This window comes from Mandrillus leucophaeus, unplaced genomic scaffold, assembly GCF_000951045.1.
Source record: "Mandrillus leucophaeus isolate KB7577 unplaced genomic scaffold, Mleu.le_1.0 Scaffold804, whole genome shotgun sequence".
Lineage (NCBI taxonomy): Eukaryota > Metazoa > Chordata > Mammalia > Primates > Cercopithecidae > Mandrillus > Mandrillus leucophaeus.
In genome coordinates this window covers 1,176,809-1,188,944 of record NW_012108742.1, presented here as the reverse complement: position 1 = coordinate 1,188,944, position 12,136 = coordinate 1,176,809, and the positions used below count along the sequence as shown (strand labels likewise).

Below are 12,136 nucleotides of genomic sequence, written 5' to 3'. Positions count from 1 at the left end.
AAATGCTTTCTCTAAAGAAGTTAAATCCTAGAGTCACGAACTAGTCCATGTTACTTCCTTCAGAGAAAAAAGGAGTAAAAAGTACCTGCAGCAGGTACACCAGCGCACTCTATTCTCTGTGCTGTCCTTGAAGGGACTCCAAAGATGCTGTTTCTCTCTTTGCCTCCCAATATTTTAACTGAGTTTTGGATTCTGCAAATCAATCTGGCTAGCTGTGGCCTTGGGTGAATATAAGCACAAGTTTCCATAGCCTCCAGGTAAAGGGATTCGAATTGTTAATTCTGTCATCCTTCCCATTCTAACATCCTGTTATATAGAAAGTCATCCATACATACAGCCTGAAAGCTTACTTTTCAGGATTTGGGGAAATAAAAAAAATTTGGTAGAATACCTTATACTGTTGTTAGGCTACTGATATGAACTTTATTCCTCTAACTCCTTTGAGGCTCAGACCATCTATCCCCCTTATCACTCTCATCTAATCACCTCCAAGCAATGTCCCGCATCACTGAGAATTTAGTACCCAATTTCCTATCTTCTTCTCCACTCCAGCTCCTGCCTTCACCTGGCAGAGTATCCATGTGGGTAGTTGATCCAATACCCAAAGTTCAGAGTCCCTTGATCTTCTCAACCCAGTGACTGACAGCTCCACTCCATTTCAGCAACTTCACTTCTGGGGCCACAGGCCGAGACTTGATTATCTCCGCAATTTCTCCATGTCCAAAACTGAAATGGGATCGTTCCCTTGACCCCTTCATGGGACTCATGAAAGGGTTGTGTGTTTACTCATCCTGCAGCTCTCAACTCCTCACGGGAGGGAGAGCACGTAGGTGAGCAGGTACAGAGGCTGGGACAAGTGCTTCTGGGTGCTGGCAGGAGTAGAACTCTGTGTAGCCCTGTGGCAGCATCTAAGTGAGTATCTGTGACCCCTGGAGCCCCAGAGGGCGTGTGTTACAGTGTGCCCTTTTAGCTTTGCTGTCTGTGGACAGTTTAAGTGTTTAACAGTTAAGTGTGACAGCCCTCTGTATCCTGGACTCTTGTTCAGCATCCAGGAAGAATCAGCTTGCAAGAACAAATTGAAGATAGTGAATGTGGAGAATTTTATTGATGATAAAAATGGCTCTCAGTGGGATGGGGAACTGGAAAGGGTATGGTGTGGGAAGTTGTCTCCTCCTGGCATTAGGCCATCCCCAGCTGAACTCTTCTCCAAGGTCCTACTGTCAAGCCATCCCTCTGAAGTCAAGCTGCTTTTCACCAATGTCAAGCTGCTTCTTCTCTTATCTCCTTCTCTGCCGTTCCACTGCCAGTGAAGCCTGGGGTTTTTATGAGGACAGGATGGGGGACAGGGCAGGCCAGGGTGATTTGGAAAAGGCAACATTCGGGCAGAAAAATGGGGATATAAAGTTCTCACTTTGGGCCATGGGTCCAGGCTTGAGGGTGGAGCCATTGCCAGGGACCCCACCCTTTTCTACCTAATATTTCCCTGCCTCCACTCTCCAACTCTCTTATCACAGGCCTCTTATCCATAAAGCTTTCTCACTCCCTTAGTTTTTTAGAGCTCACCTTCAGCCTTATGAAACCTCAAGTCTTTTGAATTCGTCTTTCCCTCTCAGTCCAGCAGGCTTCGCTTCTCTCCTTGCTAGCCTGGAAGTGTCCATTATACCCTTGACTGTGTCGAGGCTGACACTGGAAGGCAGGTGTCCAGTACTGTTAAATGGATGTTAACAAGTGCAACTTCTTTAAAAAGTAAGATTTCTTTATTTGATTGATCAGGTTTTTTAAAATTATCTAATTTCCATTGCTTCTGGATTTAGGCACACATATTGAATATAAAATTCAAAACTTTTCACGTATCTAAAGAAATAATTTTAATGACCACAGAATTTTGCTCTTAAAACAAATGGAGCCTATAGTGTAATTATAACTAAGACAGATGACAAGCACCTGCTGCGTTTTCTTTATGCTGCCATCAGGCTGGTGCATAGTCTGATGGGATGGATGCATCCCTGTTGTAATAAGAATAAGTAAAGAGGGTGGAAGACTGTTGTTGGTGTTTACAATCATTATTCATCTCTCCATTAATTTTCATCCTTGCAGTTTAGATAATCTTGCCTTTTAGAACAAGAAAACAATGTTATTACTTACAGCATTCACAAGACAGGGAAACACTCATCGACAAGGAACCATGTCCTTTGGGCATTTGATAAGAACTGCTGACATCTGTGTTTATTAAGTGATGGGGGAGAATCAGCGAAGGGGCAGAGGTGTGGGTGGTAGCTTCAGAGATAATTTCGTGACTGAGTGTGGTTGGGCATGTTGGCAATCCCAGTGTTTGCAATTCCAGTGCTTTGGGAGGCTGAGGCAGGAGCGTCACTTGAACCCAGGATTTTGAGGCTGCAGTGAGCTGTGATTGTGCCACTGCACTCCAGCCTGGGTGACAGAGAGAGATCTTGTCTCAAAAAAAAAAAAAAAAAAAAAGGACTTTGCTTTCCTGGTCTTTTTGAATGTGGTAAGCACAAGGACTTACTTGTACTGGTGGTCACCCTCTTGGGTCCTTTCAGTAAACTTCTGGCTATGGCCCAGCCTGAGCACCTGCTTCCTTTACAGAGCAAAGCCAGAACCTTCTGGTTTGTAATTTTTGCAGCCACATAACACTGATCCATTTTAGCTATCTCAGGAAACTGCTTTCCAAGATGAAGTGAGACTATCCAAAACCAAAATCTAAAAAGAATGACTACAGAACAAATGGCAGTCCAAGGTCATTTGGCAAGGATGAATTATAAGGAAAGGTGATGGCCAGCTACTGTGAAGTCTTAAGCCTACTCATAGGTATGAATCTCTTACCAGGACTGAAGTTTGCGTTTCCTTAACTTTGCTGCTTGATGGTCTTCTGCAAAGGATATAATTTCTCCAACTTTCACTGGAAGTGGCATGGGGTTTTGGAAAGTGCTTTAAACTCTAAGAACTGGTTTCCTCTCAGGCTCAGCCACCACTAGCTGTCTGACTTTGGACAAGTTACTCAACCACTCTGAGCATCAGCTTTCTTTTTTTAAAATGGTGACAGTGATATGGCTACCTTAGAGAGTTGTGGGGATTAAGTGAGATAATATATGAACAGAATATATAAATATGTCTATAATAGACATATTTGATCTGTTAAATATATATTTTATATATATATATATAGAGAGAGAGAATATTAGAAAACTGACATATTTATCTTAGACCTACTATGTTCTAGGGCCCAGTTTTGCTCATGTATTATCTCTCTCTATATATAGTATTGAAAGAGAGAAAGAGAGAGCTAGAGAAATAGAAACCAGTAGGATATATCCTATCTGAAGAATTCTAATACAGGTATTTCACTGAACAAAATGGTTTCTCCTTAAAACGTATTCCGACACCAATTTCCCCCTCCTTGCTTCTCATACATATTAATTCACAGAAATTATATTAGTCATAAGGCGGTAGGACTATGAATAATTTTTTTCTTCTGCATTTGCCAAATATTCTGTGATGCTAGTTTTACTTTTATAACAAATTTTTAAAGTCCCTCTAAACCCTATAAAATTAGCCACTAGTCCTAAACTTGAACTGTAATACATATTTTTGTTAAAAAAAAAAAAAATATCCTAAATTTGAGAATCTAAGCTAAATTCACAAATGACTAAATGTATCTTCTTACTTTTAGAAGATAAGAAACCAGGAATTCAGTGGTTTAACCCAAGCAGCGTAGGTATTCTTCACTCATTTCTCTTGTCCTCAGTATATGTTTCCCCCAGGCCAAGAAACATTTATGTCTAGGAATTCATGACTGCTCATCTGTAAGACACTCTCCAAGTACTCTGTCATGATTTGGAACCAGAGCTTTGGCCATCCATTCCAGATGACCTCCAGGTTCTAAGCTTTATTTGAAGTACTCCACACTGCATTGCACACCAGCATGATGGGAAGGAATGACTCAAGGGAACTGTTCATTCAGACCACTCACCAACTACACACAGCCTTTCACACAGCAGCTGACAACCACTGTAGGAAGACCTCTGGCCAAATGCTTATATATCAGGACTATATCAATGTATGGTCACAGTTACCTCCTTTTTAACCTCAAGACACAAAGTTGTTACTTCTGAAAAGAACACCATTAGTAAATGGAACTACACGGGCATGCCAAAATGAAAATTAATCTCTCTCTCCACCCCATTCTTTTGGCCACTGCATTTTTACAGGCCATAGTGATAGAACCAGAAGGTAGCTGTGTTTCAATAATTTTTGTTTTCTTATTTTTAAACATTGTTGTATAGAAGGCTGTTTTATAATGTAAGAAGTGAATGGGAATCCTAGTATCTGGAATGATGCTGAGCCATGGAGATGGCCAGATTCCATGTGAAGAGAAGAGACTAGCAGAAAGCTAAGGATTTGCTCACTTTCCCTACTTTGTATTCATGGAGCACCCATTCCAAAAGATGACGCACCAGACCATGGGCCTGGCCCTGCTAGGCAGTGGAGATCCAAAACAATGGGCACTCACTGGAGCTCTGTGAAGATCTGTTGAATGAGTGACGAAATGTGTGGTGAACTGTTCCCTACTTACAGGGTTCCCTGCTTTGCCTAGCCTGTCAGGCTTGGGTATGAGCAGATAGCCTGGATTGGATTTCATGAGGGCTTTGTGCCCACTCTGGATACTACCGGAAGATGCATAATCTCTTTTAGACTTCCTGGGTCATCACTGAAAGGCCAGAGGAAAGAATTTGAGCAGTAAATCGAAGCATGTGCAGAGTGACATAGTCTGGGCATAGATAACAGTACCTGACCCCTCAAATTCCCTAAAGTTGATATGACAGCTTGTGCATCATGGTTTGGTACAGAGATGACTGAAGAGACAGTGGTTGCTCCTCTGGTTGCTGGACACCTCTTGAATGGGCTGTGATGACTAGAGAGCACGCTCTGTCCTGTTCACCTGAAGGTGCTCCTAGACTAGCAGAAGCAGAGACAGCAGCTGGGCCTGACTGGAGAGCTGGAGGGACTGGGTGCAGGGGACTTCTAGGCCAGCAGTCTCTGTGCTGTGCTCTGAGGGGCTCTGGTGGCAGGAACCTAGTCCTGGGTTCCAGTTCTACCAGGGTGCAGCCTGAGGAACTCAGCTTTCCTGCTTTATTGGCTTGCCTTGCCACAAAGGATTTCTTGTGTGTTAAAGATACTAATAGCTTAAAAACAAAAAACAAAAAACTACTAATTTAAACCACTAATCAAATCTTTTGTTTTACAAATTTAGAAAATAAAATTAGGCCCCAGGGACTAAATGTCTCTCCCATAGTCCAGAAACCAGACTGAAACTGAGCTAGTAGCAAAACCCATTCTCCTGTATCCCAACTCCCAGTTCAGGTTCCTCTTCACTAGCTGCCACCCAGCTACATAGTTGAGGACATTGAATTGAGGGAACCTGGGGTAGAGGGCTGGCACTCAGGCATCACTGGCTGCTACATGATTCCACCACAGGAAAAGCATCTTAACCATGTATGATCCATAGAAAAGTGATTGCTAAACTCCTTAAGTTGTCATTCAACAAACATCTATCTAGCACCTACCACATGCTAGACAAATCCTAGAGACACAGCTGCCTCTGCCCTCATAGAACTAAATGTCTTGAAAGAGATACTGACCCTGATCTGATTTTTTAAAAATACATAATTATGCAAATAAATCATATTATATATAATTACAAAGCATGGTATAAAAGGAAAAGTACAAGATGCTGTGAGAGCATATAAAAGGAGGACTTGGCCAACTCTAGAGGATCATCAGTGAGTGTTTCCCTAATGGACTAACATTAGGGCCAAGATCAGAAAGATGTCCAGGAGTTAGCTTGGTCAATAATCATTGTTAATCTTTATTAAGAATTTCCCTTGAGTCGAGTCAGGCTTCACTTGCTGCATTAACTTCCTTAATCCCCACAATAACTCTGTAAGATAGGTGCTTTTACTTTTTTTCCACTTTACAGATGAATAAACAAGAAGTAAAAAGATGTAGCTAATTCACATGTAGCCCTCTGGCTTCAGAAGCTCTTTACCCCATAAGGTTCCTGGGCACATGGGTGTGATCTAGGAATGGGAAGAGGCTAAGAATGCTGAAGGGCAGGCTGAATGTTCTAGATGAAGCTGGTGTGATAAGGGCCACATGATGTAGGTCTTATAGGTTAGGATATTCATGTTAAAACTGTTAATGTTTTTGAAATATCTAAAACCAGGAGGTGCACGATCATATTTATGTTTGGAGTGTGCACTTCCAAGTAATTTAAAAGAGCCAAGTCCCTTAGAAGCAATCATGTTAAATAACCTAATAACCAATCCTTTTTATCCAGTCACCTTATGTGGTCCCAGTTCAGGAATTCTTAAACCAGTTCTTGTGTTAAAATCATAGCATGACTGCCTTACAACATTCTATACTTCAGTCCATTGAAAACCACATCAGGCCAGGTGGGTGGCTCATGCCTATAAACCCAACACTTTTGGAGGCCAAGGCGAGAGGATTGCTTGAGCCCAGGAATTGGAGACCACTGAACTCTAGCCTGGCAACAGAATGAGACCCTGTTGAAAGAAAGAAAAGGAAGAGAGAAAAAAGAGGAAGGGAGGAGGGAGAAAAGGAAAAGAGGGAGGGAGGGAAGGTGGAAGAAAGAAAAAAAAGAGAGAGAGAAAGAGAAAGAAAAGGCTGCTCCCTGGTCCTTCTGTTTATTACCATGTGATACCAGGAGGGCAATTGTCCAGACCCACACTTAGGTTCACCACATTCCTTGGCTCCCAGGACAGAGTCCTTTGAGGCTCTTTCAAGCACCCACACCATGCTGGGAAATGAAGCCTTTATAAACTCCAGATGTCAGTCCACAACTCCACAGCCCCTTTGGATTTGGTTCCTGGATGAATTCTCGGCTAGATGACTGGAACAGAGTTCTGGTGAACATCTTCCTTCCTACCAAGATGACAAGTCAGGTTTCTAAAGACAGATGTGTAGCTCTTTGTGGGAAAAATATTCTGGACACGAATATCTTCAGCTGAACAGCACGGAATGGCGTAGAAAATGTGAAACCCTGGACTGGTTTCTGTGTCAGTGGTTTCCTGGGATTGCTGAGTTGAAGGGGAGCAGAAAGAGCTCAGCTGTGGAGGAGGCAGAGATTAGCCAAACCAGACCAGCTGCATGGTTAGCATCTTCCTTGTTCCTTGTTCCTGATTAAGCCCATTTAATATGCCAATGACAAAAGGATCATGAAGGTTTTTCCAAATGAATGAATGTTTTCTGGAGCTGAGATTGCTGGCTCCTATTTGCAGAGTGCATGCTGAGGCATCTAACCGGCTTACTGGATTCCTAACTTTTACATTCTTTCTAAGCTCAGATATTTCTACGAAAGGCAGAAAGATAAAGGCCAAAAAAGATCAGGCTTTCCTAGCTCTTGGGTTTCCAGGAAACTGACAGACTCCTGATACCTGCAACTAGTGCCTTCTCTCCCTGGGCGGGTTGTTCTCCGCCACCTTGTGGACATTTGGGGAACTGCACAGTCCCAAGCATCTATGATCAGAGGATGAACTGACAGAGGCTGCCATAACCACCTGGTCCCCTGAAGTAAAGACCAGGCACCAGGCTTGCCCAAAGGAGGACCAGCACAGAGCAGAATGAGGCTGAGTAGGATGTTAACCTTCCATGCTGGTCTTCCATGCATCACGTTATCTGCCACTGTCACAGACAACATCTACATCCACTACAGATGGAGATGGAACAAAGGCTTTCACTGGATCTCAAGTTGGGTGCTTCTGTAAAAGTAAAGTTCCAAGACCTTATTCTTTTTTTTCCCAGTGAGAGCAAGAAAACTGGACGTTAATATTGGCAACAACTATTTCCTGCTTGTGAAGCATTAGTATTTGCAGTGCTTCTGCCCTGTGGTTATTGAGCTGAAAGGGGGGCCGCTCTTGGCACAGGAGCATGGCAGGATTGGGTTCTTCATAACATGTTACCCAGCTTGTCTTATGTGAAAAGAGAAGCCCAGAAAGAGCTTGGAACACAAAGATGCAAATCCTGGGTTTGCATTTGATTTGGTAAGTGGCCTTTCACAACCAGCTTGCAGACTTTAGAAAAAAAAAAATACATGGTAGGCTTGTGGGTAGTGGAGAAAACGTAAGCTCCAATACCTCACAGCCTGGGTTTTCAGTCTGCCTCCTCCGAACCCTCATCACGTACCAGCTGTGTGACCTTGGGTACTCTGTCTAGGACAATCAATTTTCTTGTCTGCAGTGTGCAGATAATAGAGGACCTGTCCCATGGGAAGCTTGGAGGATTAAATGAGATTAAGCCCAGGGCCTGACTCATGGCTGATTCTCATAACAGGTCCTTGTGTGTAATCAACATTTGCTGAAGTTCTCTGGACCCTCTGTGAATATCTAATAGGAATGACTAGCCATGGGTATGAAGAGGGAGATGATAGAAACAGTAATGTGGTCAACTGAATCCGTCCCATAGTCTCTAATTTGAAACAGCTGAACTGTGCCATAGTCTCCCTGGAGGTAAGATGTAAGCCACAGAGTTCCTGAAGCATGTCCACAGTTAAGGAACTTAAATGTGCCAAGTGATTAAAGGCTGGGCTGCCTGCTCCCTGTATGGTGACACTCTCCACCCTCCTGCATACTCTCCACTACTCCAGGCAGTGGTGGGCCTTCTAGCCTCTGGGTGATGAGCAGCTCCCACATCTCCCCTTCGAGACAGAGGCCTGCAGAACCTGACCAGTGTGATGGCTGGCTGGGGTCAGAAGTGTGCATGCTGGTTGGCCCTCAGGGTGAATGTGGCTCTTCTAAAAGACACCTGAAGGGATGCAAAATTTAGCAGCAAATCCCAAAAACAGCTCTTTGTCATCTCTGCATCTTCTACTAAAGATTTTAAGCTCTGAAGTATATGTCTGGGGTTTCTAGAGATTGCTATTTCCTTATAAGGGAAAAAAATGCACTCTTATTGTATATTTATTGAGCACCTACAATATGCCAGGCACCCAGCTAGGGAGTTTAGATATTTAATCCTCTCAACGGCCCTGTAAAATAGGGATTGTTTAAAATGGATTTCATTTCAAATGAATTTCTCCCACTTTATAGGCAAGGAAACTGAAGTACAGTATGGTAAAGCGACTTGGCTAATCCACCTGGCTAGTGAGAATGGAGCCACAGTGAGCCTGGAGGATACTCTTAACAGTGTTTCATCTTTGTGTGCCCCACAGCACAGGCACAATGCCCGAGTCTGAGGAAGAGCTTGCTGAGTTGAGAATGGTAGGATTCATATACCAAAAGGGCATTCGGAAATGGGCAAATGCCCAGACAGGGCTCTGAAAGACTAGCTATGTAGAACAACAGATGGCGAATCATCAGTTTAAAACTCTGTCATCCAGCCAGTGGCCTGCTGGCCTACAGCCAGCCATGTATGTACAAGGGCTGACTTGATCAGCTGTGGCTCTTTTATTTCAGGCAATCCACCTTCCAAAGAGGTGCCTGCTGGGAAGTACCCATTCATAGTCACTTCTGATGATGGGCGGAAGGTTCCTGTAGTCCAGGCCTATGCTTTTGGCAAATACCTAGGCTATCTGAAGATCGAGTTTGATGAAAGAGGAAACGTCATCTCTTCCCATGGAAATCCCATTCTTCTAAATAGCAGCATTCCTGAAGGTAAGTGAAGTTCAGGGGAATGTTCCACCAATCTAAAATTTAGATAGTGGATATTTTTGTCCTTCTCATTCTTTCCTTTAATGTTTCAGGAAAAGACTATAATACTGTTGAAGAATTTATCTTCTTCCTTGAGTTTGCCCTCTTCATGGATAGATTTAAAACACACCCAAATGCCAAAAGCCCCACTTGCTTCTTCAAGTCTTCTCAGCATCAGATTACATGCATCACTGCTTCCTCTGCCTTTTAAAATCTTGATCCTGACATGCAAAAGCCACTCTCAGCTTGTGTTTACAGGAGAAATGATAACTGAAGTAAAGGGGTTCAAATTGGGCAGAGCAGAGCTCAAGTCCTGGCCCCCCAACTAGAGGCAGTGTGCCTTGGGCAAGTTGCCCAATCTCATGGGCATCAGTTTCTTTATCAAATGAGGGAGTACCTTATTTTTATGTCTGCGTCTCAGAATAAAAGTACATTTTTCTATCATTGATTTTCGTATGTATCCAGAACACACTTCTGTGCTTGTTTCTCACCTTCCCTTTTCTGTTGACTATGATCACATCAGGAAGGTGAGGTGCATAGCACCCAGGGGAGCCTGTAGTCACAACACAAGCCTCTCAGTAGCCAGATGGGAAAGGGGCCCAGGACGACGCTGACAGCGATAGCCCAGCTGCACCTCAGCAGGCCCTTTATAACTGCCCCTGGGCCTTTCAGAGCTCCTACCACCACCACTAACGCTGTCCCAGGTGGGCCAATGGGTAGCTCATACAGCTGTGGTGAGTTGGTAGATGTTCAGCATATTCTTAAATTAAGATGCATTCCAGGTCTTATTACTAGGAAACAAAATGAAGTTTCTAAGGAAATTTCATGGTCAAAACCAAAATGCACACAAATATGGTAAAGAAATATGTTCTCACAGCAAGTAACATAGATGATGTTTCATTCCTTTTCCAGAATTTTGCCCAGTGTGAGATTTGCTTTAATTGTAGGCTACCTTCTTTTCTTTCTTCTAGATCCAAGCATAAAAGCAGACATTAACAAATGGAGAATAAAATTGGACAATTATTCTACCCAGGAATTGGGGAAAACAATTGTCTATCTGGATGGCTCCTCTCAATCGTGCCGCTTTAGAGAATGCAACATGGGCAACCTGATTTGTGATGCTATGGTAAGTCATCTGCAGGAGTGGACATATGCTAGGAAGGAAGAGGGAAGAGGAAGGAAGGATGTGAGAAGGGATAGACTGATAGCTACAGAATGAGGGATTTCAAAACATTTTTGGCCAGGGTGGTGGCATGTGCCTATAGTCCCAGCTACTCAGGAGGCTTAGGTGGGAGGATGGCTTGAGCCCAGAAGGCTGCAGTGAGCTATAATTGCACCACTGCACTCCAGCCTGGACAACAGAGCGAGACTCTGTCTCTAAAATTAAATAAATATGAAAAATATATAAAACATTAGTGCCTAAACAAAGGTCTGATGTTTGTAGCTTCATACTCAGTACCTTCTTAAGGTGTTGGAAGGAGATCAGGTAACCACCAACATACTGCTTTACAAGAACTAAAACCTTTATTTTAAGGTGTTCTTAGATGTCTGAATTTTGGATGTTGCTTTCCTTTTGTAAGATGATGCAAATGCACAAACTCTGCTACCCTGGAGATATCAACATAATAGATAAAAGCATATCTGCTTGGATCCAACTTGGCCAGACTGTTTTTCCCTCATCAGTTCATTGGCTCCAGAGAACCCTGGCCTTGTGTGACAGGAACTTCTTTCACAGGCACAGAAAGACAACACACAGTTTTAATGGTAATAACAAGTCCCATGGCTGAGCAAGATCACCTATGAAGAACAAGCCCCTGTCTACTTGTCTGCAGGCAGAATGGCCATGGTAGCTCTCTGGGGGCCTTACTGAGCCAAGGTCTCCTATGTCGGACTACCACTTTCACGGGATCACAGCCTGGACCCAGGGAAGTCATTTCTGTCAGTGCTTGGCATGCATTGCCCAGTGCCCAGGATACAACTGCACTCAATAAATGTTTGCCATGTAAATGACAACAATCATGCTCATGCCAAGACCAGACTGCTGGTGTCTCCTCAGCATCATGCAGTCAATGCCAAAGAAGTAGTTACGGAGAAGCTGGTATATAAATGTTAAGAGAAGTCTGAAGGGAAACAACCCAGGCTGTTGGCAGTGCTTATCCCTCTGTTAAAGAGGCTAGAACAAAGGAGAGCTTTTGCTATTTATTTATTTATTTATTTATTGAGACAGAGTCTTGCTCTGTCGCCCAGGCTGGAGTGCAGTGATATGATCTCAGCTCACTGCAACCTCCTTCTCTCGGGTTCAAGCAATTCTTCTGCTTCAGCCTCCCAACTTGCTGGGATTAGAGGTGTCCACTACCATGCCCAGCTAATTTTTGTATTTTTAGTAGAGATGGGGTTTCACCATGTTGGCT

General features: G+C 43.4%; 1 protein-coding gene across 2 annotated transcripts in view; it reads left to right on the top strand.

Moving 5' to 3' along the window:
* The window catches only part of NT5E (5'-nucleotidase, ecto (CD73)), a 45,355-nt gene that overhangs the window by 26,338 nt on the left and 6,881 nt on the right, over positions 1–12,136 (top strand). For both annotated transcript variants that reach the window (XM_011967617.1, XM_011967616.1), the window contains exons 4-5: positions 9,492–9,689; positions 10,697–10,851. In XM_011967617.1, coding sequence (XP_011823007.1) covers positions 9,492–9,689; positions 10,697–10,851 — 353 coding nt within the window. The remainder of the gene's footprint in view (positions 1–9,491; positions 9,690–10,696; positions 10,852–12,136) is intronic.